General features: G+C 41.9%; 1 protein-coding gene across 2 annotated transcripts in view; it reads right to left on the reverse strand.

The window, feature by feature from the left end:
* Positions 1-9,380: 9,380 nt before the first annotated feature.
* Positions 9,381-23,881, reverse strand: part of adamts3 (ADAM metallopeptidase with thrombospondin type 1 motif, 3) — a 137,888-nt gene continuing 123,387 nt past the window's right edge. For both annotated transcript variants that reach the window (XM_042220121.1, XM_042220120.1), the window contains exons 20-22: positions 18,870-19,077; positions 17,028-17,145; positions 9,381-14,163 (exon numbers count right to left, since the gene is read on the reverse strand). In XM_042220121.1, the coding sequence (XP_042076055.1) occupies positions 13,694-14,163; positions 17,028-17,145; positions 18,870-19,077 (796 nt within the window). In that variant the 3' untranslated portion in view covers positions 9,381-13,693. The remainder of the gene's footprint in view (positions 14,164-17,027; positions 17,146-18,869; positions 19,078-23,881) is intronic.

The raw sequence follows: 23,881 nt of genomic DNA on the forward strand, positions 1-23,881 counted from the left end.
CTTGGGTTTGTAGCTGAGGTGATGATGTCTATCCAGGACTTACAGTGGCTTGCAAAAGTATTCGGCCCCCTTGAACTTTCCCACATTTTGTCACATTACAGCCACAAACATGAATCAGTTTTATTGGAATTCCACGTGAAAGACCAACACAAAGTGGTGCACACGTGAGAAGTGGAACGGAAATCAGACATGATTCCAAACATTTTTTACAAATAAATAACTGCAAAGTGGGGTGTGCGTAATTATTCAGCCCCCTGAGTCAATACTTTGTTGAACCACCTTTTGCTGCAGTTCCAGCTGCCAGTCTTTTAGGGTCTGTCTCTACCAGCTTTGCACATCTACAGGCTGAAATTCTTCCCACTGTATATGACATTTTGCGGGTGGTAAACACAGGCTGTTGTCTACTCAAAATGAAAGCTCTTTTGATCCTTGCATTCACAACCACAGCAAGAACAGACCCAAAGAAATTACAGGATGTCATGCAGAGCTTCAGGGGAGGAACAAAGCCACGAGGGAAAACAGGCGGGTCCAGATAGACCGAGATATAAGCTGAATATCTCCTGTATTATCTCACACCGTCCTGGACAGTGTGAGAAAAATTGACAGTGGAGAAGCTTGCGGCCATTCTGAGAAATTGAAGAGACTTCAGTGTAATAATGTCATGATTCACAGACATGGCAGCAGGTTTAACTCTGGATCCCATCATTATCATCAAGGCTTTCAGGCAGTTTGGGCAAAGCGGAACAACCTGAAAGTGGCGAGGGAAGACTCAGATGGGTTGTCACTTTTATTAACAACAAATTGTGCTGCACTGATCATATAACCGTGAAAGAAAGTAGGCAGATACTGAACAGTTAAGGGACGCACACAGGGGAGAGAAACATCGCAACGCACCAATCAGGCTGTGAAAAACCAATGAAATCTGACAGAACCCCAGGTACAGAGGAGTAGGCAGGTGCCCAGTTACATTCATCTCAACCTTGATGGGGCATGATTGAAGCGACTGCTATTAGGAGCAAGGGTCCTCCTGGCCTAACAAGCAAGAGGTTTACCCACACGACTACAGCCTGTGCTGCTCACCAGCAAGTCAACAGAATGACGCATGACAAGCAACTTGCTTTTCATTTGGCTGTGGGGTAACATCCACTCTGCACACCCGCTGGCGCTCTCACATGCCACTTTAGTTCTTGTTTACACTCCCCTCCCAGCTAACCAGACAACCACGTGTGACCACATCTGCTTTCTCTGCCTCGATACTGCACTCTTGTATAATAGTATAATACTCTTCTAGTATTCTTCTGCTCTGTTTCTTGTAATTTTGTGTAATTTCACACATGAATAACCCCGTGAGGAGGGAAACTGTTTCCCCCTTAAGGAATCGTCTAAAACTATTGGAGCAAGCACTGAATTCTCTGTCATCTTAAGCTGAGTTGGCTATTTTACCAAGATAGCTGCATTTTAGAGGTGCAGGAGAATAAGCTTGCCCACAGCAAGCCTGTAGGCATGTGTCAAAGACAGTATTTACCAATCATGGAACAACGCATGACCCGTCTCCATCCTTCCTAAATCATAGGCAGGAAAGGAAGCAGATAATCAACTCAAACTGCAGCATTTATTACATTTTTTATGTTATGTTAAATGTCATTAACTAAACATTTCCAGCTGTGGAAGTAATTGATTAATATATGGTGCACAGTCTCCTTATATGCCCTCCTAAATGGAGCTTAAGGGAGAATAAAACCAGAATACATTAGAATACATTAGCCAGCAATGAGAAAAGATTGTTAGTGAAATAAAATTAGAATTGTGTTATTTTTAAATAGAAAATCAAGAATTTTTTTTCAATGTTTTATTTTTTTCACCTTTTACACGTTTGAATCTCAAGCTACTAAACTTATCCATATAAATAATACTCACAGCGAGTCAGACGCCAAACGTTTGAGTCGTCCTCTGACATGCGCAGCAGCGTTATCTTAAAATTTCCAGTGTGCAACGACACTCGCTCGAATATGCGCAATTAGTAATATAGCCCCACCTCCAAATAATAATAATAATTATTGTTATTATATTTTGCATAAGACTGGTAAATATTTTGGCTAAACATGAGATGCGGTCATTTTCATCAATGGCCGGAAAAATGAATGAATAAAACAAACACACCTGAACGAGTGATGAAGACGATGCCCACAGACGCCTCTGTTGTACTGTCAGTGATGCCACCATGAAATATGTTTATTTATTTACAATCCAGCTAGGCTAAACAGCTGAGCATTTAAACCTTTAACATATATGTTTAATATTTAACATATACATTCTAATAATTATTATTTATAATTAATAATTATCATTTTTAAGTTTCTGGGGTTTTTTTGGGGGGGGGGGGTATTCTGTTTTTGAAGGTTATATTTATCATTCATGCATCATGTATATTTACATGTTGAAATTTGAATCTAAAAACATGAGAAGTATTATATAGTTTTCTAATTTTGACAACCGAGGTCGCGCTGCATCATTATTAGCGTTATTTCTGAAGAACTGGATCATGTACAGATAATATTTTATGAAATCCCCCTGCAGAAAATTTGCTTCAATACGTTTTTAGAATTTAAAATTTAAAAAAGTGTGGTCATCGGGTCATCGGGATACAAACAAGCTGTACTATCTATGTGTTTATACGTCTCTCTGCATTTAATCATTAGTTATCATTAATCTCTGGTTCTCTTCTACTGGGTGTCTTTGTCCCCTCACCCCAACAGCTCGCACTTCCCTGAGCCTGGTTCTGCTAGATGCTTCTTCCTGGGAGTTTTTCCTTCCCACTGTTACCAAGCCAGGCTCATAGGGGGTCGTATGATTGTTGCGGTTTCTCTGTGTTATTGTAGGGTCTTCACTTTACAGTATAACTGTGACTGTTGTTGAGATTTGGTGCCACATAAATAAAATAGAACTGAACCGTTGCAAGAGCTTGGTTCGCATTGCCGGCAATAAGTCGGACTCGTTCCCGGTGGGTGATGGGCTCCGCCAGGGCTGCCCTTTGTCTCCGGTTCTGTTCATAATTTTTATGGACAGGATTTCTAGGCGCAGCCAAGTGGCGGAGGGCTTTCGCTTTGGTGGCCTCAGAATCTCATCTCTGATTTTTGCGGATGATGTGGTTCTGTTGGCTTCATCGGGTGAGGGCCTCCAGCTCGCACTGGAACGGTTCGCAGCCGAGTGTGAAGCAGCGGGAATGAGGATCAGCACCTCCAAATCTGAGGCCATGGTTCTCAGCCGGAAAAGGGTGGAGTGCCCACTCCGGGTCGGGGATGAGTTCCTGCCCCAAGTGGAGGAGTTCAAGTATCTCGGGGTCTTGTTCGCGAGTGATGGGAGAAGGGAGCCGGAGATCGACAGACGGATTGGGGCTGCAGCTGCAGTAATGCGGACGCTGCACCGGTCCGTCGTGGTGAAGAGGGAGCTGAGTGTAAAAGCGAAGCTCTCAATTTACCGGTCGATCTACGTCCCTACCCTCACCTATGGCCACGAGCAGGGCTGGACTGGGACAAAAAATCGGCCCGGGCATTTTGACTAGAGACCGGCCCACCAAAAATGTGACGTCATTCAGGGGTAAAACCGCAAAGGATTCTGGGAACTTGTGGCAAGAGGTACTAGCGCATGCAGGCTTTCAATTGAACTCAGTTACACAGCGATAAAAAGAAACACAAAAAATGGCAAGAAGCTGTTGTATTATTAACTGCAATAGCCGGTGTTGTGCCAAAAAGTGATTGTCTGCCAAAAACTGATTTCCGGTATTTGCCAAAAACTGATTGCTCGTATTTAAATTGCTATAAGTAACTTGTTGGGCTATAATATGTGAAACATATGTCAAATGCATCCCTCATGGATGACATAAGTCATCTCTCCATCTCTCTCTGCTGCTCTTCTGTCTCCTCTGTCACAGACTTCTCCACTTTTGATGATAAATCAGCCTGGTGACTGAGACAATTTGTTAAATTAGGAGTTTGAGAAACTAACCTTAAGCATAAAATAAAATTTACTATCAGTAACTTCATAGCACCCGCCCAGCAGTATATAAACTCCGTCATGCTAGCTAGTACGCAGTACCAGTTATTCTAAGCGACTGTAAAAAGTCAGCACAACGAAAACAAACTACAACTAAACTTGGTTTATATCTGACACAGATAGACAGCAGGTCATAACTTCTTACCTGAAGTTCAGTTCCTCTGCCACTATGACCGGCGGCCGCCTCGGGTCTCTCCTCCTCTTGCCTCCCCTTTCCCTTATCCACCTGCTGGCCTCCACCACTTGCTGATGTTGCTAAATCTGTGGAAGCTATGCCATAGCTACCGCCAAACAATTCAGTTATTTTTACACATTTGGCAGCGTCTGCCTGAAGGGCTTGTTTCTTTTTGGCCCTAATTTTTTCTGCACCTCCTTTCCTTTTTTTGTTCTCCATTTTCTTTAGTTCGTCTATAAGATTGCTAAACAAGGGGGAGGGTGCATCCGACCTCCTCGGCTGTAATTGGTCCAGCCCAGAGTCGATCATGACCAATTGGCCAATCCAACACCTTTCATTATTTATACCCAAAATCGATCGGCCCATAAAAACAAAAAATCGCCAGCGGCCCACCGGGCAAATGCCCGGTATGCCCGATGGCCAGTCCAGCTATGGCCACGAGCTGTGGGTAGTGACCAATGAGATCGCTCCTCCACATCGAAAGGAGCCAGCTGAGGTGGTTCGGGCATCTGACAAGGATGCCTCCTGGGCGCCTCCTGGGTGAGGTGTTCCGGGCATGTCCCACCGGGAGGAGGCCCCGGGGCAGACCCAGGACACGCTGGAGAGATTATATCTCTCGGCTGGCCTTGGACGCCTTGGTGTTCCCCGGATAAGCTGGAGGAGGTGGCCGGGGAGAGGGAGGTCTGGGCCTCTTTGCTTGGACTGCTGCCCCCACGACCCGGCCTCGGATAAAGCGGATGAAGAATTGAATTGAGCTTATTTTCTTCTGACAAACTTGATCTTAAAAAGAAAACCGAATGAACTGAGAAACAACACATTATCAGGTTTCCCCGGATCTGTTATTATAGAGCTGCTCAGAGACGCTTTTCTTTGTAGAACTACAAAGATGTAAATGTGCTGGGTCTTTTATCACATGCATTTCTTTTCACAAGCAATTTTAACCATTGTTATTCTCATTGCCACTTATCACAAATGCTTGGTTACAGTTATTGCTGCCAACGCAATTTAAATTCCATCTTGTATTTTCTCAGGTTTTCTTAGTCTAATATTAAGAATTGATCAAATATTGAATTATAAAATTGGATCAGGTACTGTACTGTCACAGTACTGTACATAAAAGCATCTGACTTTTTATGAAATATGTTCTTTTAATGTTCAGGTCTGCCTGTAGCCTGTAGAGTCCCAAATATGCTGATAACAAAAAACCTCTCCTTGGAGCACAGAGGTAGTCTTGGCTGAGTCTGGTAAGTCTGTCAAGCATGAACACATCACAGATTTAGTCTGAATACTTGTGTAAATGTTATTCTCACTGACTTCCTTGCAGGCATTTGTATAAAGACAGCAAATTATGCAGAAGCTCTTTTCTTTGTCCCATTTTTAATTTCTGAACAGAATGACTTTCCATATAAAAATCATGGTGGCACACCAGCACGATCAGTCCATTTTTACCTGAGGAAAACTTCCCCCTCTTTTACTTTGTATGAGAATGTCACGTTTAACGCACAAAAAAGGGAAAAGAATAAAAAAAAGAAAGAGCTGTCAGCCTTTTCTTCCTGCAAACAAAGAAGAATCAGCCGTCGGTCAAATCACAGATGTTCTACCGCACAAAAATGATCATTATTGTGCCAAGATTTTGTCAGACTTCCTTGCATGCTTCCACAGTGAGCTGTGTCACAAAAGATTTTGGCAAGCTTGCCCCTCAATTAGAGAAACACACACAATGAGAGACTGTGTCAGGGCTCAGGCTGTGCCCACGTGGTGGCCTTCCCCTGGGACGGACTGTTGCAGTGCACGCTGCAAAAACTGTCAATACAAAACCATCTATCTGTTCTCTGACCGGATCTATGGAAGTACAGCACAGACAGCCCTGTTAAAATGCCTTTCTCTTTGTGAGGCGGCTCCTCTCTGCGCATCTGATTTCAGAGCAGTGATTTGTTACCCAGTGGGCCTGTGACAAAATCTGATCACAAACCATTTTCACAGCAGCCGTGTCGATACAAGAAGAGTAAAGACGCACAGGTGTCAATAATCACATTACTCAACGTGAATGAAAATTCACTCATTTCAGTTCTAACACAGTGTTTACCTGTTATTTCATTTCAAAATGACTGTTGGGTTGTTTCAGGCCTTAATTGTTATTTCATCATCGTGCCAAAAATGGTCTCAGTCCCACGTGGAACTACAGGACACTGCAGTGTCACAAACCACAAATCATCCAGTAATAAATATATTCAAATACAAAAAGAGCAACGAGAGAAAAAACAGAAGCACTGAAGGTTTCAGGATGTTGACCTCGGGAGGTTTTTAAGATGCTAAATTTGGGCTAATAAGCTAAAATAATCATAAATAGTTTTATAACCCAGAAAACACTGAAAGCATTTCCTTGAAAGCACAATACACTCAAATTTAAGAAACTACAGCAGCAGCGTTACAGGTAAAATCCCACATGACCGATGCTCCTTCCTTTTTTTGTCTCTTCTTTTCCAATGATTGTGACGGAGGATTCTTCAGCAGCGTATAATCTAGACTCCTCACTGACGAGTCGAAGGTGCAGCCGGTGAGAATAAAGCCTGAAAAAAGTTTGTGATGTCAAGATGTCAGAAAAGAAGAAGTCAGACACGAGTGGCTTTTCTGTAGCAGACTCATGTCACGCTCCTGCAGCACCGCCAAAAGCAGCCACCCAAGTCCACAGCGGTTCATAGTGCGTCAGTCAAGACGTGCACTGTCATCACTCGTGCACAGTTGCTACTGCCTGGCTGTTGTTCGCACAAAAAAGCGACACAATGAAAATTGTGAAATTATGCTGCTTTCTGTGGAGAGCTCCTCACAAAACGTATTAATTAGATGAGAGAAGTCATGAAAAAAAGCTGTTATTAATTTAATGTATGCGTCTATTCAGTGTGCCGTGACAGAGTAATTAACTTGTAGTCAGCGTGGCTCTTGTGTTCTCTGGTTTAATACACACAACCCCCTCAACTTCCCAGCTGCCATCTTTTTCTCATTTTGCCACGCAGCACTGTGACAGAGGCAGGAAGTCCTAACTGTGTCACCTTCTATCCTTTCTGCTCTTGTATTTGTGGGGTAGAGCTCAGAGGCTTACATGCACCGGTGACTCCACCTGCAGTACTTTGCTTTACCTTGAATTCTTTTATCTGAGTCCTTTTGCTTCAGCCTCTCAGAGACGATGCAGTGCAGAGCAAAGAGCTGAATTTGAAAGGAAAGGTGTAAACAGAACAACTTCAGTTCATCTTGGCACTGACTCTCCATGTTTCTGGAACTCTGCTGAAGCCCGTTGTTCATGTGTAAAATCCTCCCAGGCCGTTTTTGGGATTGAGATGTGCCAACGATCATTTCCAGCTCATCAAACCATTCGCTGACCCCTCCTGACCTATGGACGGGGCCTTTAACATCCTGGAGGAGACTACTTCCAGCACAATAGGAAGTTTTCATCTTAGGATGATTGTGGTCACTCAGCACAGTGATTGCAGTGATTTTTCAGAGGCCCTCTTCTTTAAGGTGAGTGCTCATAACAGAACTCCGCCGCTCTCTCATCGCCAGGACAATAGATCAGGTTTTTCCTACACCAACGTGTGGGCAAAGCAATTTTAGGAAGTGTCAAAGGATAATAATACCAGTGAGATACTGGCTTCTGTCAAGCAAACAGCCACACGCAGCTATTGTTGCTGCTGTCACACTTATTAAAAGCAAGACCAGGATCCTACTGCACAGAATCTATTTAAAGACAACACGGTACAAGGTGCACGCACTGAGTTTTATTTTTTGAGGACATTTTTGTTAAATCTAGGAGGAAATTCAGTGTAAGGATGAAAAATGCTTTGCTGCACATTATGTAATACAACATGGAAGACCACACAATGGCTGGTTTACAAAGGAGGGTGTGGGCGTTCATCAGCAAGGGTGTAGGCTTGATTTGCAAAGTGGGGAGAACATGAAACCTACAGTGGGATGCAAAAGATCGGGCAGCCTTGTTAATAGTCATTATTTTCCTGTATAAATCGTTGGTTGGTACAATAAAAAATGTCAGTTAAATATATCATCCAGGAGACTCACACAGTGATGTTTGAGAAGTGAAAGGAAGTTTATTGGATTTATAGAAAGTGTGCAAGAATTGTTTAAACAAAATCAGGCAGGTGACCCCTGACCTACATACACAGGCAGTGTTGGTCAAGTTACTTGAAAAAAGTAATCAGTAACTAATTACTGATTACTTCCCCCAAAAGTAATCCCGTTACTTTACTGATTACTTATTTTCAAAAGTAATTAATTACTTAGTTACTTCGTTACTTTTTAAAAACACGATTTACAACCTGAACAGGTGATAAAGTGAAAGATTTTTCAGCCTAATTCTACTTCCTGCATAATCCATCATACAAAATGTAATCAAATGGAAAAGTCTCTTTTTAAAACTTGTTTTATTAGTTTTAATCTTTTAACTTTATGCATCAAGCAAACATTTAATTATCTGCAAAATTCTCTGACTGGAAGAAATTAGTTTAACATTTAAACCTATTTTCTGCACATTCCAGCACATAAAATAAAATATTTTTGTGTTTACCCTCAGTCTTTCAAATAGATGCAAGTAAAACACAGCAGAAAATAAATAAAGTCAAAGCCTCAGCGGTCCTGTTGCTCTATTTTCACCTGTAAAGCAGGAGTGGGGCAGGCGGAGGTTTACCCTGGTGCAGGTGTGCCGCGGTCAGTGGAAGGATACGGCAGTTTCACTGTGAGTTTCCCATTACATCGTAGCTACTCGGTGCTTGTTGGAAGTTTAGGGGTTTTTTCGCTGTAAAAAGAAGTTTTCTTCCCACGCACAGCGGACACTCATGTTTTTGTCACTTTTTATGGAATCAAACTCAAAGTAAGGTCAGTGCTTCCACGCTTTAAACGCTGCACGCTCATACTCTCTCCCACAATCGATATGTGATCCATTGTTGATCTGCACACAGCTGTTGTCACGAATGTCGCACTCGCTTACGTCACTGTCGTGAGACATTCTCGCAAAAAGTCACGGTTTTAGCAACGCAGCGTTCCTACGGGAAAGTAACGGAAATCTAATTACCGTTTTTGCAATAGTAATCCCTTACTTTACTCGTTACTTGAAAAAAGTAATCAGATTACAGTAACGCGTTACTGCCCATCTCTGTACACAGGTGAATCCAATAATGAGAAAGAGTATTTAAGGGGGGTAAACTAAGTTTCCCTCCTCTTTTAATTTTCTCTCAGTAGCAACACGGGGGTCTCAAAACAACTCTCACATGACCTGAAGACAAAGCTTGTTCACCATCATGGTTTAGGGGAAGGACACAGAAAGCAGCACCAAAACCTACAACTGCCTCCAAAGCTCATACTGTACATGTAAAAGAAGGCATCTATCAATCTCCTGCCAGCAACTGCGAATAACTCAAAACATTAAACAATCACTTAATTGTGATACAAGGAAAAGGCAGGAAGCTGTGATCAATGAGGAATTGGTTGGCTTTTAATTTGAAGGAGACGAAGACTTTGGAGTGCAGGAAAACGGCTTCAGCGTCGTTGTATGTGAAAAGGAAAAGTGATATAATGTCATGTTTTTAGTCTGGATTTCATTAAAAAAGCCAAAAGCAGGGACCCATCGCAGACACATGATTGGTCTTTTCGTTAATAAAAGAAATTAAGCATGATGATCAAAATCTCTGAATATGCTTTCGTGGTTTTTTGTGTGTATGTCGTGTTCTGAACAATCCAAAGATAGACAGGATGTTTACAGACTGCAGGAGCTCTGGGCTTATTTTACATCACTGTTATTACTACATACCAAGAATATCTCTTTTCTGCATCAATTCACTTCCCAGAAGAAAAAGCAATGGTGGAAAGAGCCGAAGGCAAGAACACAGACTAGATAATTATTTCTTTTATTGCTATGTGCTCCCCATTACAACAAACAGCATCAGTAGTGTACACTTCAATCTACACAAATACATAGTAAAGCAAATAGAACAGAGTGACTTGCGTTCATGACAATCCAATACTTCAATGCATGGACAGCACAGGGGTATTGATACAGTACATGGAAAATCCTATGCAATAACAGCTGTCTGAGGCTCAGGGATTGTCAAAGTAACATCTACGGCTACTCTAGTTATCATTACAAGCTCTCTATAGCATTAGCAGCAGAGTTTATAGGCAGCAAGTAAATGCTGTGAAAAGAACTGGGAGGAAAATGAAAATACTGCCAACTACAAACAGCATAAAGCAGCTTTACTGGTACTACGCTATTCATGTTTTATCGGTTAAAATAAAGCATCTGTCTGGTCAGTTCACGCTGCTGCGTTGCAACGACTCGGATAAAGACTTCTACACAACAGCTGTGAAAAAACAGCTTTCTGACAAGTAAAACATCTCAAAATTGAGCATGTATATTTACATCTAATTGTTTGCAAAAACAATGTCATTTCTACTCTACTGTGTTCGTTAACAAGCACAAATCTGCTTCCAATGTGAAAATATGACCGGAGAAAGAGGTGATCAGTTTTCAATGGTTTATCCAATGCAGCTTATCGGCCGGCTGCTGCACACGCTGCGACAACAAAGCAGAACCCTTTAACTTTCAATAAATACTTATGCACTCAATGCTATATACATGTTCTATACATTGGCACACAGGACTGAGTGTGGATAGTTGCAAGCTATTTCTTTGCTGAAAACACAAATCTGTGCCTTTTGCTATTGCAGTCAGATGCATGGTGGTTGCAAGGAAATCCACTTATAAATAAATAGCTTTCTCTCTCCAAAACCTTTTTCCACCTTAATAAAAAAGCCATTTAGAGAATACTCTGGAAAGAAAGATGTTCCACATACAGTAAGTCTTTTTTTAAATTCCAGCTTATTGTACTTACAACAAAGCTTTGTTCCTGCAAACGTAACACGTACCAGAGAACCTCGTTCAGGCTAATCATGAAAGGATCTAACGAGCTCCAAGGGTCATTAAGCAATTTTCATATTAAAACTGAATGACATGGCTCTGTATCGGCAGACTGTGAAAGGGTAGATCAATTTTCCAAGCTCAGTACTGACAGATTACATTGTTTTAGCTCTTCATAAAAAAGCTAAAAGCACAGCTGGAACAAACAGCTGGGTGGTGAAGACAGTGAGAGATGGCGGGGACTCCTGAGCTAAAATAAGTCGGACTTCATTGCACGGGGAGAATATTTAATGTGTCTAAAAGTTAAAGATAATTTGTTTTTGAGTTTGTCTGGTCCCTAGTGGTCAAAAGTCAACTAATGCAGCTTTAGTTATTAGGCTCACCTGTGAACGCGAATGCAATCTAACACAGCAGTTCTGCTAACAACTCATCATTTTCACTCTTTGCTGACATTCCTCAAAGGTTCTTATGATTTTACCTGATTATGGAGGTTTCAGGCAGTGAGGACGTGTAGGCTACATAGGCTGCCTCCCTTCCTTCCCACATCACTGCCCTCTACGACCTCAATAACAAACACAAACAGAAAGCTTCACAGGACAAGGATTTATAGCGGTGTGCTGATATCGGATTGCATTTCTTTCTTTTCACAGGTTAACGAAAAGTCACGGTAAAAGTGAGGCTAAAGTAAAAACACATTTTACATGTATTATGAATAATTTTGGTCCTTTAACCTGAGTGTTGTGCGGTCTATTTTATATGCGCATGCTCTTTAGTTAGTTCTCTTCTTTGCCCTTAAGTATTTCTGAGAAGAAGAGAAAAACATGGAACAAAGCTAAATATGAAAGGCAGCCAGCTTGGTGCAGCAAAGCAATAAGTGAGCTCTGTCTAACAAAGCTGTTCCTGTACTAAACACAGAAACAGGATGAATGCTTCGGTGCTGATAGGTGGTGTTTTCTTTGGACAGAGCCGGTTAGCTTTCCCCATGTTTTCAGTGTTTATGAAAAACTAACTTAATTGTGTCATACAAGGTATCAAACATCTCATCTCTCTGCACTTTGACTTTTCCTTAAGTTAGAACAGAAACCTTCATGGCATTCTGAAAGGAAAGCTACATCAATGATCAGTCAATAATCCCTTTCTGCCCATGTGAACAGTCCCTGGAAGGGTAAACACTGGCACCAACATCTGTCAGAACTGGTTAAAAATGTATTTGAAAGCATCCCACCTTCTTAAAAGAATACTGATATTCTCATGTACAGCATTTACAGGAAGCTTTATAAATAGTGCGCCGGGGAAATTCATCTCTGTTCCTGTTTCATATTCACTTAAAGTACGGTAAATCATTTTTCACTGAATATTTTGACGGCTGAACTTTCTGTAAGTCGAGCTTTAAAGTTCGATTTCTGGCAAGAAAACTGGCAGTTTGTAACATTCAAGTAGTGGGAATTCTCAGCTGATCTGGCTTTGACTATTGTTAACTTTAAAATGACACCGAACTCTGACATCTACCTCAAAGGTCACAATGTGGGGACAGGATATGGATGCAATCAATTAAACGCATCGTAAAGCTGAGATTTATCCAAAAAGAACCAACGTGGCAAACGTGCCCACATGGAAAAGATCTATATAAATCTTATAAAGTTTGTATCTGTCTTGTGTGAAACTTGTATGAAAAGCATATAAGAGTGAAAACACATTTATATAATGAAACTTGTATGTTTTGGATACTAAAACAATACATGAAAGTAATGAGAAAGTGGCCACTTTCATGAGTAAATCATAGAAGTTTTTCCATATGGGCGGCCTTTAGTGGAGTCACTTTTAAATGAACTGAAATGCAAGAGGCATTTAAACCAATTCTTGCATCTATTTGCATACTCTGAGTTCTACTAAATCTACACAGCTGGGTTAGCTCTGGTCTCTGCACCTGCTCACACGTTCTCTCTGGATACCTGCAGCAGCAGAGCTGCTCTGCAGGCAGCAGGAGTCTGGTTTATTCAGTAACGAGACCAGGCGACCGCTCGTCCGGAGGGGGAATGCAGACACCTTCCTCCACCTGCTCTCTCAGTTTTCACTGTGCAGGTGACATTAGAGAAACATTTGCCTGAACAAGTGAACAAGGTGATAAAATGAAATAAATGTCAGACATCGGGAATGTATGAGTCAGAGCGACAAACATCTTTTGAATACTGTCCTTTGGCTGTTTTGTATCCCTGAAAGTATTCACTACGAACGTAATTTAGCTTTTCATTTGACACGGTTGAAAACTCCCCGTGGCTCACGTGCCCCTACACCTTGAAATGATTTCATATTTGTTTCATATTAATATAGAAGTATGAGGGCAAAGTAGCACGGCTGTTTCAGCCTCAGCAATCTGGAAGCTGCAGGTGGTTAAAGAGATATTTAGAGTCCGTATCAGGGTCAAATTCTTACAAAGTGAACCAGCACTTTTCTTTCTCTGTGTTTTCTGGTGTGAGAAGACTCAGGATGAAGCTGGATTATCTACTGTACATTACGAGTCCTAAAGGCAAAAGCTATGACTTTCATCGCTCCACTTCAGAATATGCCACAGGCTGCCGACTGTCCACCAAACTGCTTGACCTTTGACCCTGAGTAGGACCAGCCTGGGTGGACAGCTTCCTGTCAGTGAGGTCCGCATGCCGTGGAACCCGCCTTGGTGCTGTAGCGATCTTTGATGGGGTTTTCTTAACTGGAGCAGGCGTGGTGATGTGTTTTGCTGCACCGCCCGATGTGGCGGATCCTTTGCCCGCGCCTTGTTTCCCACCGCGAGTGCCGTTGGCCGCTACTGCAGCCGTTAGCGTCTCAAGGAGCTGTGAGGCTGATCCGAAGCGAACGTGTTCCTCGGTCTCAGCCGCCTCCGAGAACATAGACAGGGCTCCGGTGCGCTTACTGCAGGAGTCGCAGCACAGCTTGCTGTAGCCTGGGATAGAGCAGTATCTCGCTAACACCTCCATTTGGCAGAAGATGGATTTGTCCCCATTACACGGCTCATCTGTAAGTCAAAGAGCATACAGTGTAAGCTCGCCGCAGTGTCAAAACTCTGGAAAGTTTAAATGGCCTTGGAAAGAGATCAAAGAGAGGAAGGGATGCCTTACAAAGCGCAGAGGCGTTGCTTTTAATTAGAGACTGACAGCAAAGAAAGTGTCTGTGCACATTCTAACGGCACATTCAGCATAACGATGCTCATTCTGTTCTGCCTGGACGGGAGATGTGACCCAGTTTCTTCTACTACTGTACAAACCAATTCCAAGCGTGTTTGGTGTTGGCTCCGGTTCATCCCCCTCACGCTCTCAGGCACCAAACTCTGCTTTTGTTTCTCTAACAAATAAAACTGCTGAGTGTTGCTTAACAAGACTTACATCCGTCCTAAAACAACTTCCAGAGACCTCAACGACTCTTCTAAGCACATGCATGAAAATGTCTCAGGTCTAATCAGAAAGATCTTTTACCTTGTTTGATATTTTGCCATTCAATTGCTGCCCTTTAACACAAAAATGCAAAATAACTACCTTTATCTCTGCTAAAATTATAAATAAATATGCACAGCAACACAGTAAAGATTTAAAGTAAAGGTAATAATCCCACAGCAGCGTCGGCCAAACAAACCACAGACGTTTTGTTCATTCAAACCTCTTCTTTTCCTGTTTGAGGGACGATGTTCTACATAAACTCACAGCATGCACACATAAAATAAACACATGCATATATAACAGCTGGAATGCTACCTGCAGAGAGCTTAATGTGCTCTCGCCGCCTTATGAGTGTGCTCCATTATTATTATTATGAGATGTATCTCTGTAACTTAAATACTGACTTGGCATTTATGTTTCGCATAAAGAGCATGCAGCGACATTTACAAATGACATGCACTTCCACTGACACGATCAATAAAATACGCTGGTTTAAAAATCTGTGTGCTGTCTCAGAAAGGCCACGTAGGTGCTTAGGGCGCGTTATTAAAATCAGAAGACGTTCCATGAAAAGGTTTGGATTTGGCAGGATTCTGTTTGGACTCCTTTTGCTGATTTTCATCGCTGTTGTGAACAAACACAATGCTTTGGGGGGGTTTTGTCTCATTTTTGTTTCACTGCACGTTGTCCTAGAATAGTGACACACAACCTTAAATTTCATGTTTGTGATCGCGTCCTGTCACGGCTGTACAAATAGGTAAACTCGTGACTTTAGTAACCTGTTAAACGTCCTTCAGCAGCAGCAACCTGTGTTAGCTTCTCATAGACACCAAACTGTTTACATCACTGGCCCCCTTCAAACATGTCACAGCATCTCACTCGTCCTGACTTTAACACGATGTCTCGTCTCCTAAACGCTAAGCCAGCCTCCTGCCTTGAGTTTGTTTGTGTTTCTATTTTTATTGAATACAAGTCACCCAGACCCTGCATGCTTTGGTGTGCAGTGTAGCTTAAGAGTTACACTCTTGTCCCATCTGTTCGCTAAACGCTGTCCTAGAAATCTTGTGTGGAACATTCAGTTCTTTTGAAAAACTGAGATCTGCCAAAATACAGGTTTGTTTTCTACACTGGACATATAACATGGTTTTTACTTCATTGTAGAGCTTTCTGCAGGTTTTTGTATGTTAACTTCAGGTTCTTCACAGATCTTTGCAGGACTGTTGGCGAACTTCCTTCACATCTTGTCTCATTGCAGATGAATGAACAAAGAATCTTTTGGAGCATCTCTAAAAGCTTTCTTCTAAGGTTGTGTGACAGAAAGGTTTTAAAACAACCAACAGCAGCAGACTTCGTCATTAACCTTTGTATGTTTCTATTTGTAGATTAAGCACAAGCTAATTAACACACAATGCACTTAGAAGCATGACTGCTTGAAAACAATGTCGGCCATTTATGCACATGACATCGTAAGCTCCACGAAGTTTCCCCTCAGAATAGAAAGTGAGCGATTATGCAGTTTACTTAATGAAGACACAAAAGTGTTATTCCATTAGATCTATGAATGAGCTTTCGATCAAAGCAGAATGGGACGATTCCTTCGGCCTTACTTGCTTTGATGCATTTCAAACCAAAGTCTAGCAAACATTCGTGCAGGCGCAGACGCCTTTCTGTGCTACCACTGAGCAGAGTTTTTGTGGGGTGAAGCAATTTCATACAGACGCTGGACACTTTCAAATGTCATCACAGCAGCTCCAACTGGAAGAATGACGTTAGCAGCAAAGTAAGAGGAATAATGTGTTATTTCTTCACAAATGTCATTGTCTGGGCTTTAAATCACTAAAGGAAATGACTTTAAATGAAAGCGTGACAGGGCGGCACGTTTCAGTCAATAAGAGCATGTGAAAGGACGCACTGTTAACATCTGAATACATCTTTCTTCCTTCAAGCAGTGACTGATTGAATTTTCGAAGCGGCACAAAACTCGAAGTCTAAATCAATCACGGGAAATGCTTAAATGAAGTTTTACTGTTGTTGTAATGTCAGCAGAGATGCTTCCGTCTACCTGGTCGTGAACTGCACTCACCCGTGAACAATGTTGGTACTTTCTAATGAATTATTGCAGGCTAGATGGACCGAGCCCGTTTCGAGGGGCTGCTGATTGATTTTCCTTTTCATTTAAAAATAAATGGAAACCGTCGGCTGGCTGCGAGGTCAGGGGAAAATGCAAGATTTGGTATTTTTTTTATCAAGGACGTAATCTGCTAAAATGAAGAGCAAATGACATGCATTATGTATTTTGTCTAGAGGACCTGCTGGACTGAAAGACGGGCATGTTGGAATTACTGATTATGTGGAGGGAAGCACAATGTGCTGAAATGTTAATGGAGTAAATGAAAAGAAGACGCTGCATGTTTGCGACGAGGATTGCACCATCAGACATTCTTACCGTGGCAGGGTCCAGGTTTGCACGGCCTCACGTTTTCGGGCTTTTCTCCGTTACACTGATCTCCAATCCGGCAGGTGATCAAACGCCTTTCTATCCCCTCTCCACACGTCACAGAACACTGAGCAAGAGTTTGAAGATAAGAAAAGTGAGCTGAAAATTCACTTCAGGTTTAATGTTCAAAAAGAAACAACACTTCTTACTTTCCTCAGAGTTTTATATGTTAGAAAACTATCCTGGGAATACATCACACGACTAAAGTATTTTGTCTCTGTCTCACTTTGCTTCAGTGGCATCTTTATTTTGTACCCAGGGATTCTGGCGAATTAACAAACTTAAAGCCCTCAAATGAAGCCAAACAGCATCTGAAATCTCAACAGGCCCAGGTGGAGAGATCCTCTTTCTTCTGTTACAACATTTTGAATAATTTATTGATAAACCTGCAAGACTGCAATACTGAAGCAATTAGTTTGACTGTTGGTATTTGAATGAACACTGTAAGTGGCTAATTTCATGAGATTTTGTTCGAACATATTCCATCAGCCTAGAAGTAAAAAAGCATGTTTTTATGATTTAAAAACATCTTTAATTTACCAACAAATCATTAAAGAAACTGCACCACTACTCTCACTCACAGCTTAACTGTACATATACTAAATATATATATATATTGCTAATCAGAAGCTGTAGCCCAATCATGTTACAAAAACCCCACCCACACAAATGAACAACTAACACAAAGACACACATCTCATTAGCTCTTCTTTGCATCGTGCCACTCAGCCGGACGCCTGATTTATTGAATTCTTTGATGTGGTTTTTTAAAGGTCTCATTTGGAGGAAGTGCAGGCTGTAAAACTGGCATGTTTGCAGATGAGATGCGACACGGCTCTAAATGAAATATTACAGATGCCTGATTCTTTGTACAGAGACCCTGCTATGTCAGCTGAGGTGCCATTGGGGAACAGAAAACAACGTTACATTAAGAATGAAATCAGTCACAAAAGTCTGGGACCAAATTCTTCACCCTCACATCAAAGACAAACAGCAAATATAAACGACTCTTTCAGATGCGATTCTTTGATCTGCGACTCAAAAGAAAATGGCTTTTTCATGCTCAAACCCAGTAACGTGAAATATTTGCCACCTTAGTAGTTTCTCCATTTTTTGCATATTTAACATGTTTCAGATCATCCAAAGTTACCTGCCCCAAAGTGACAAAGCAGCAGTCGTCTAAACCCAATAAACGGTTGTGCTACACTTGCACAATCACACTTTGCAATCAAACAGATAAATGGGAGAGTTTCATATCACTGTGGAGGGAATTTAGGCCACACGTCTTTCCTGGAGGGTTTGCAAACATGAACGGCCTGTTTAAGGTCATACCATCGCACCACCACGTCTGATGTTTGTTTTTTAGCTTGAAGCCGGATGTAACAGGACTCAAACCTTGCAGACAGTTCTGCTTTTGTCTTGTCAGTTCCCAAAAGTCTCGGCGAGGATCCAGATGTTTTTTGGCAGATGTGATTCGAGCTTTTGTACTCTTTTTGGTCAGCAGTGGTCTTTGTAACCTTTTCCAAAGTGACAGATGTCAGTGAGTTGGTTTCTCAGCTGCTTCTTTATATCGTGGAATGATGCGCTGTTTAGTTTGCTGCACTTTGTCCCACTGCAGGTCTGGGAGCGGGGAGTGAACTTGAACTCCACTTTCAAGTTCTGCATAAAGACTGCATGTTGTATGTTTTTGCATTACCTTTATTTAATAATATATTTTTTTAAAAGATCTGAAACATGAAAATATGACAAATATGGCCCCCGCCCCGAAGAACAAATACATTCGGTGGATACCTCTGACCAGGCTCCGGTCCTCCACTGGGCAGGACACGGCACTCTGTTACAGGGCCTTCGGCTCTCGGGCTTCTCGCCGCTGCAGTATTTGCTGTGGATGGAGCGGTTCGTGCCATCATGCAGGAACTGTACGCAGCGAACGGTTCGGATCTGAAAGCCTAGGCTGCTGCAGGTTTTGGTACAGTGCTCCCATTCTTCTGAGATCCATCTGCAGGGAAAACAACACAGGATCACTGACGTCACCTGGTAACTGCCACTGAGGATGTAAACACAAGGGGTACACATTTTAAAAGAGACCAGTTCCAATAATACGCTGTATAAAAAATTTAATAAACAATGCCCATGATATCTACTCTTCACTGAGATAGAGAGATGCTCCCAAACCAGCCAGCGGACACAAACTCTCCCGAGTATGCTACGTCTGCTTCAGGCTCTCCTACTGGTTGCTTAAACCATTTCCTCTGAATATCGGCTCCCTCGAGCCATCTCTAGACTTCTGGAGAAGCTATTTGTCATATGTCAAAGTATGAATGCAGGTCAGCCATTTAAACCAGTAGCTGTGCCTTTATGCACACCACAACAGACCAGCACCAGTGTCCAGCTGTTCTACCTTAAATCCAATCAAATCAAACCTTCAACTGTGACCATACTTTAAAAATGTCCAACATGCTTCATAATAAAACTAACAATTGATTTTCTGAGGTCAAAAATCATGCGAGCAGTATTTATTGCAGATTTCCAAAATAACGTCACATCTTTTTGGAAGGTGGAAATTCCCCTGAGTGATGTTAGAAAGACTGATGGTTAAATCTGCTACATACATCAATCGGCAGTGAATAAATTATTGAGTAAAAATATACTTTTAGATGCGGCCTGTCACAACAGGAAGGGATTTCTGAACGGAGGAAAAGGGGCAGGAAAAATGGGAAACGATTTATGTCGAGTTTTCACGGAAGGAAGCAATAAATAAATAAATAACGCGTGGAATCCAGGAGCAGGCTCGGATACACTGTTCACTGACGAGAATTAGTATGCAGAGGTGAAATGTTTGTTAACAGAAAGCCTGAGCGCAGACAAACACCTCAGACAAAAGACGCCATCAGCACAGAAAGCTGCTGACGCCTCCACATAAATCAATAAAGACATTTAAAATTCAGCATGAATCCTCTTACATTAGATTTCCATTAGCTCTAATCTATACACTAGCAGGTCTCTGAATGCACTTCATTTCTCAAAGATTTCCCAAGCTCTATGAAGGCCCTGTATGAGCAGGTTTTTCTGTTTTTGCATGCGTCAAGAAACATTATTGTTCAACGTAGGACGAAAAGGCTGCATAATAATGTTTAAATAGGCAGTAGCATTTTTTACTTTTTGTTTTGAGTGCTGTAACTTTTCTAAAAGAAACCAAACTGAAAAGAAGTCAACGCTCTGTGCACATATCTTTTCTCCGGTGCCATTAAAGAGATTCTTGGCAGGTTTTCCAATAATTTTGTAGTAAAAGTATAATTTATGTCCATCTAAGGTCAAATTATGCTGCATCATGTCAGAGTTTATCCCAGTAGGCTAAACCTGGCAAGTTACTGTGACAAGACTTCAGTGGATTACACAGTAATCAAACTCCTTTTATATACCGAGGGTTGCACACTGACTATGTGCCAGAGCAGCTTGAGTTCACCAAACAATCTCACGAACGTTCGGTGAACATGAAGAGTGAGTTTAATTAAAAACTGTATGTATTGAAGTTCTTGTGCATTGTAAGACTGATTAAACTAAATGTGAAAATACGCCAGCTTCATGATCCCACATCAGTCGTGAGTCGATGCATTTCTATCCTTTAAGGTGCAGCGATGCAAACATCCTCTTTGACTTTTGTCATCTCTTTCATCAGAGCGATTCACAAAAACCTTGGCCTCACGTTGTGCAGCAAGGTGGAACAATGATGGGAAAAAGAAAAAAAATCCAGCTATTTAGGCAATTTACCTTCCTCTTCAAAGGACCAAGTACCTGAACATGACCATGCACATCATTTATAAACAAAAAGCACAGAGTGAAAGCCCTGAGAGACTGCAAAGACCCATTTAGACGCTACAATCTTCTTCATCATTCACTTACTGAGGTAGAATATTTGGACTTTTATGTTATAACTCATTCGCGAGCTTGCATGTGGAGAAGGATTTAAAATGTGATTCTGAAAGCAACAGAAACACTGAAATGCAAAGTAATTAGACAATAACTGATGGGTGCACAGAGATCAGACAAACAGACGATGCTGAGAGTGAGGTGGCTGTGTCAGGAAGTCCAGCAGAGGCTGGTGCTTTGATGCCTGGCTCCTTCGGTCTACATGTCTGTTGAGTTTGTAATCAGGCAGCGGAGGTGACGTCTGGGTTCAACACTTTATTTCAGGCTTTACAGCGGAGCTCCATCTCTTTTACCTCTCTCTACTTTCTTCTTCTCCCCTCTCTCTTACCCAGCCTCATTAGCGGCGCCCCTGGTCTGACAGGGTAACAGCATGTACTAATTTGCTTCCTTTATTATAGAACCTTGTAAACACAACAATGTCATGTGTCCTTGGCAGGATACTGAACCCTAAATGGCCACAGACGCCTCCAGTTGCACAAGCGTCTGCTGCGTGAGTCTGTCTATAATAGAGAGTGTGCTATATTATAGACCCTATGCTGAATGATCAGTCAGACTTGAAAAATTCAATTAAATGACCAAAACAAACGTACTCGTGACAAACAGCACACACACCAGAGTGCATCGAACTAGTACAGATGGTTCTCTGGTGTGTGTTGCTTTTACAAAGCCATGCTAGTAGCTCTGTGAGACTATAAATACAGTGGCTGTTGTTACAGTTGCTGACCTCTAGGGGCTCTGCCCATGTGAGAGGGCTCTTTCTCCTCCTGTGTTTCAGGTCTAACCACAGATGAGATGTGTTGCAGCTCGTCAGCCACTGCATAAAGACTGCCATGTCCAAATGCCGCGCCCTTCTTCCTGCAGTGATTCGGGTAGTGGACTGTAGCTGTGCACAACTAGTGAAGCTTGGTGTGACTTTGTTTTGTTTGTAGGTGTATCTTTACAACGGGGACTGTAGTGATCCACAGTGGAAGCAGGAAGGGTTCTCTGCCATTTTTGTTTCAGTCTTTTTCTCCTGTTTTGTGGTTAGACGGCGAGCTCCGCCTCTGTACTCTGTTTTCTTACAGTTAGAGTGGTTTTAGTTTTTTTTTTTAGTGTTTTGTTTGTTATTTCGGCCACTGAGACAATGACGCTCAGAGTTTCCCCGTGTCTTATTTTTGTTCTAATTTTGCCTTAATTGTAAATTAAATGATGTTCCACTGATGTTAACTATTACATTTTTTCCCCACTTTGTTACACCCCATCCCAGATAACACTTAAGTGGGTTGTAACATATCTGGGCGCTTGAAACCAGGACCTCTCACACCCAAATCCATCACATACTTTTTAAAAACTTGTTGAAGAGCCCTTTGTGTCACATTTAAACGCAGTGATTGTCTAGTAATAATAATAATAATAATGTAGAGCATTAAGGTTCATTTGTAACTCTTTTTCTAGCCCCTTATCAAACAGCTGTTAGAGCCTAAACCTGACTGAAAAGAAAGCTACACAAAGTGCATGTACAAAGAGAGCGCGATCCACAGTCTCATAGCTAAGACATTTGTGACTGAGGCTCCCACCGCACTTCCATCCTCACAATGAGAACTTTATCACTCAATGAAGGACAGCCATTATCTCAGGGCACCGGCTTAACTCACGGGTTGCGCAGGCGATCGATGCCGTGAGGTTCACTACAGCGGCCTGGATCTCCACCCAAGGCCATTTCTGTCTCCTCCACTTTTATCCCCCAGTTAATAATTGCCAAGTCTGGGGCATAAATACAGTAACATCCAAGGTCACAGTGACACCAAATGAAAAGCAGGTTTCTATTTGGAGATCGGGAACATCAGCAACATGATGTAGATGGTGCCATACTCCATTAGATAAATGTCAAATTAATTCTGGCTTCATGAAAGGCCAAGAAACTCATTCATCTACTACGGACCATGAAAGCAAACAAATCACAGATAATTATTTTCACAGCTACACTGGAACAAATTCTTAAAGACAACAGTGACATCAAAACACTACACATCTGAAAAACGTATGTTCTTCCATTAAGATACACAAGGCGAGTTTCCTTTCTAAGAAAATGATAACAAGAGAAAACGTCGTGCTCAGGAGACATTTGCTCTGTTAGTTCAAACGCAGCTCCGCTCTGAGCTGCAGCCAAATCCTTCCCCCCCAAAGGGAAGTCAATCGCACTCAATCCGTTTCCAAAACAGCAGTGAGTGATTCATCCAGCGTTAGATCTCAGGAGCTTTATGATCTCTGGAGTTTTGGTTTAAAGCTAAACGGGACAGCTTACGTGTAGCATTAGCTTCCTGTGTGCTGCATCATCTCAGAGTTCTTAAGCAGGCTGATGTGAAAGGAAGTGTGAAATTTAGATGGATGATTTCATTTGCATTTTCAGAGGTCAGCAGACGTTAAGCTTACGTCTTTTCCTTTTCCTTTCACAGTCGCGCTTCTTTTATCAGCGTAACAGCTACACGCAGCAGAGCTGTGTTATCACTCCGGAGGCAGTTTTTCCCTTACATGATTATGTGTCTTTACAACAGACTGCTGTGATTTTTCTCACAACTCATCGCTCAACTAACAAGTCACACTGAAGAGTAAACGTGCCCACAGGTCACTGCACGCTGAGAAACCCTTTTCAACTTTGGTTGGTCTCTGAAGATCTGAGCCGGCCTGTGAACTGAATGAAACATGAAGAGCACTCCCAGCTGAAGCAGGAAACGTGTGTGAACCACTGAACACCAAGTTATTGACAGCATGATGTCCAATCAAGATTTGTAAAGTAAGCACAGTTCGATTAATAGTGTAACAGTCTCACTCTTTTCAGTTCAATTCAGTGTTATTCATACAGCGCCAAATCATAACGAAAGTCGCCTCAAGGT

Source organism: Haplochromis burtoni, unplaced genomic scaffold (assembly GCF_018398535.1).
Source record: "Haplochromis burtoni strain Fernald_Lab_line unplaced genomic scaffold, NCSU_Asbu1 Contig_43, whole genome shotgun sequence".
NCBI lineage: Eukaryota > Metazoa > Chordata > Actinopteri > Cichliformes > Cichlidae > Haplochromis > Haplochromis burtoni.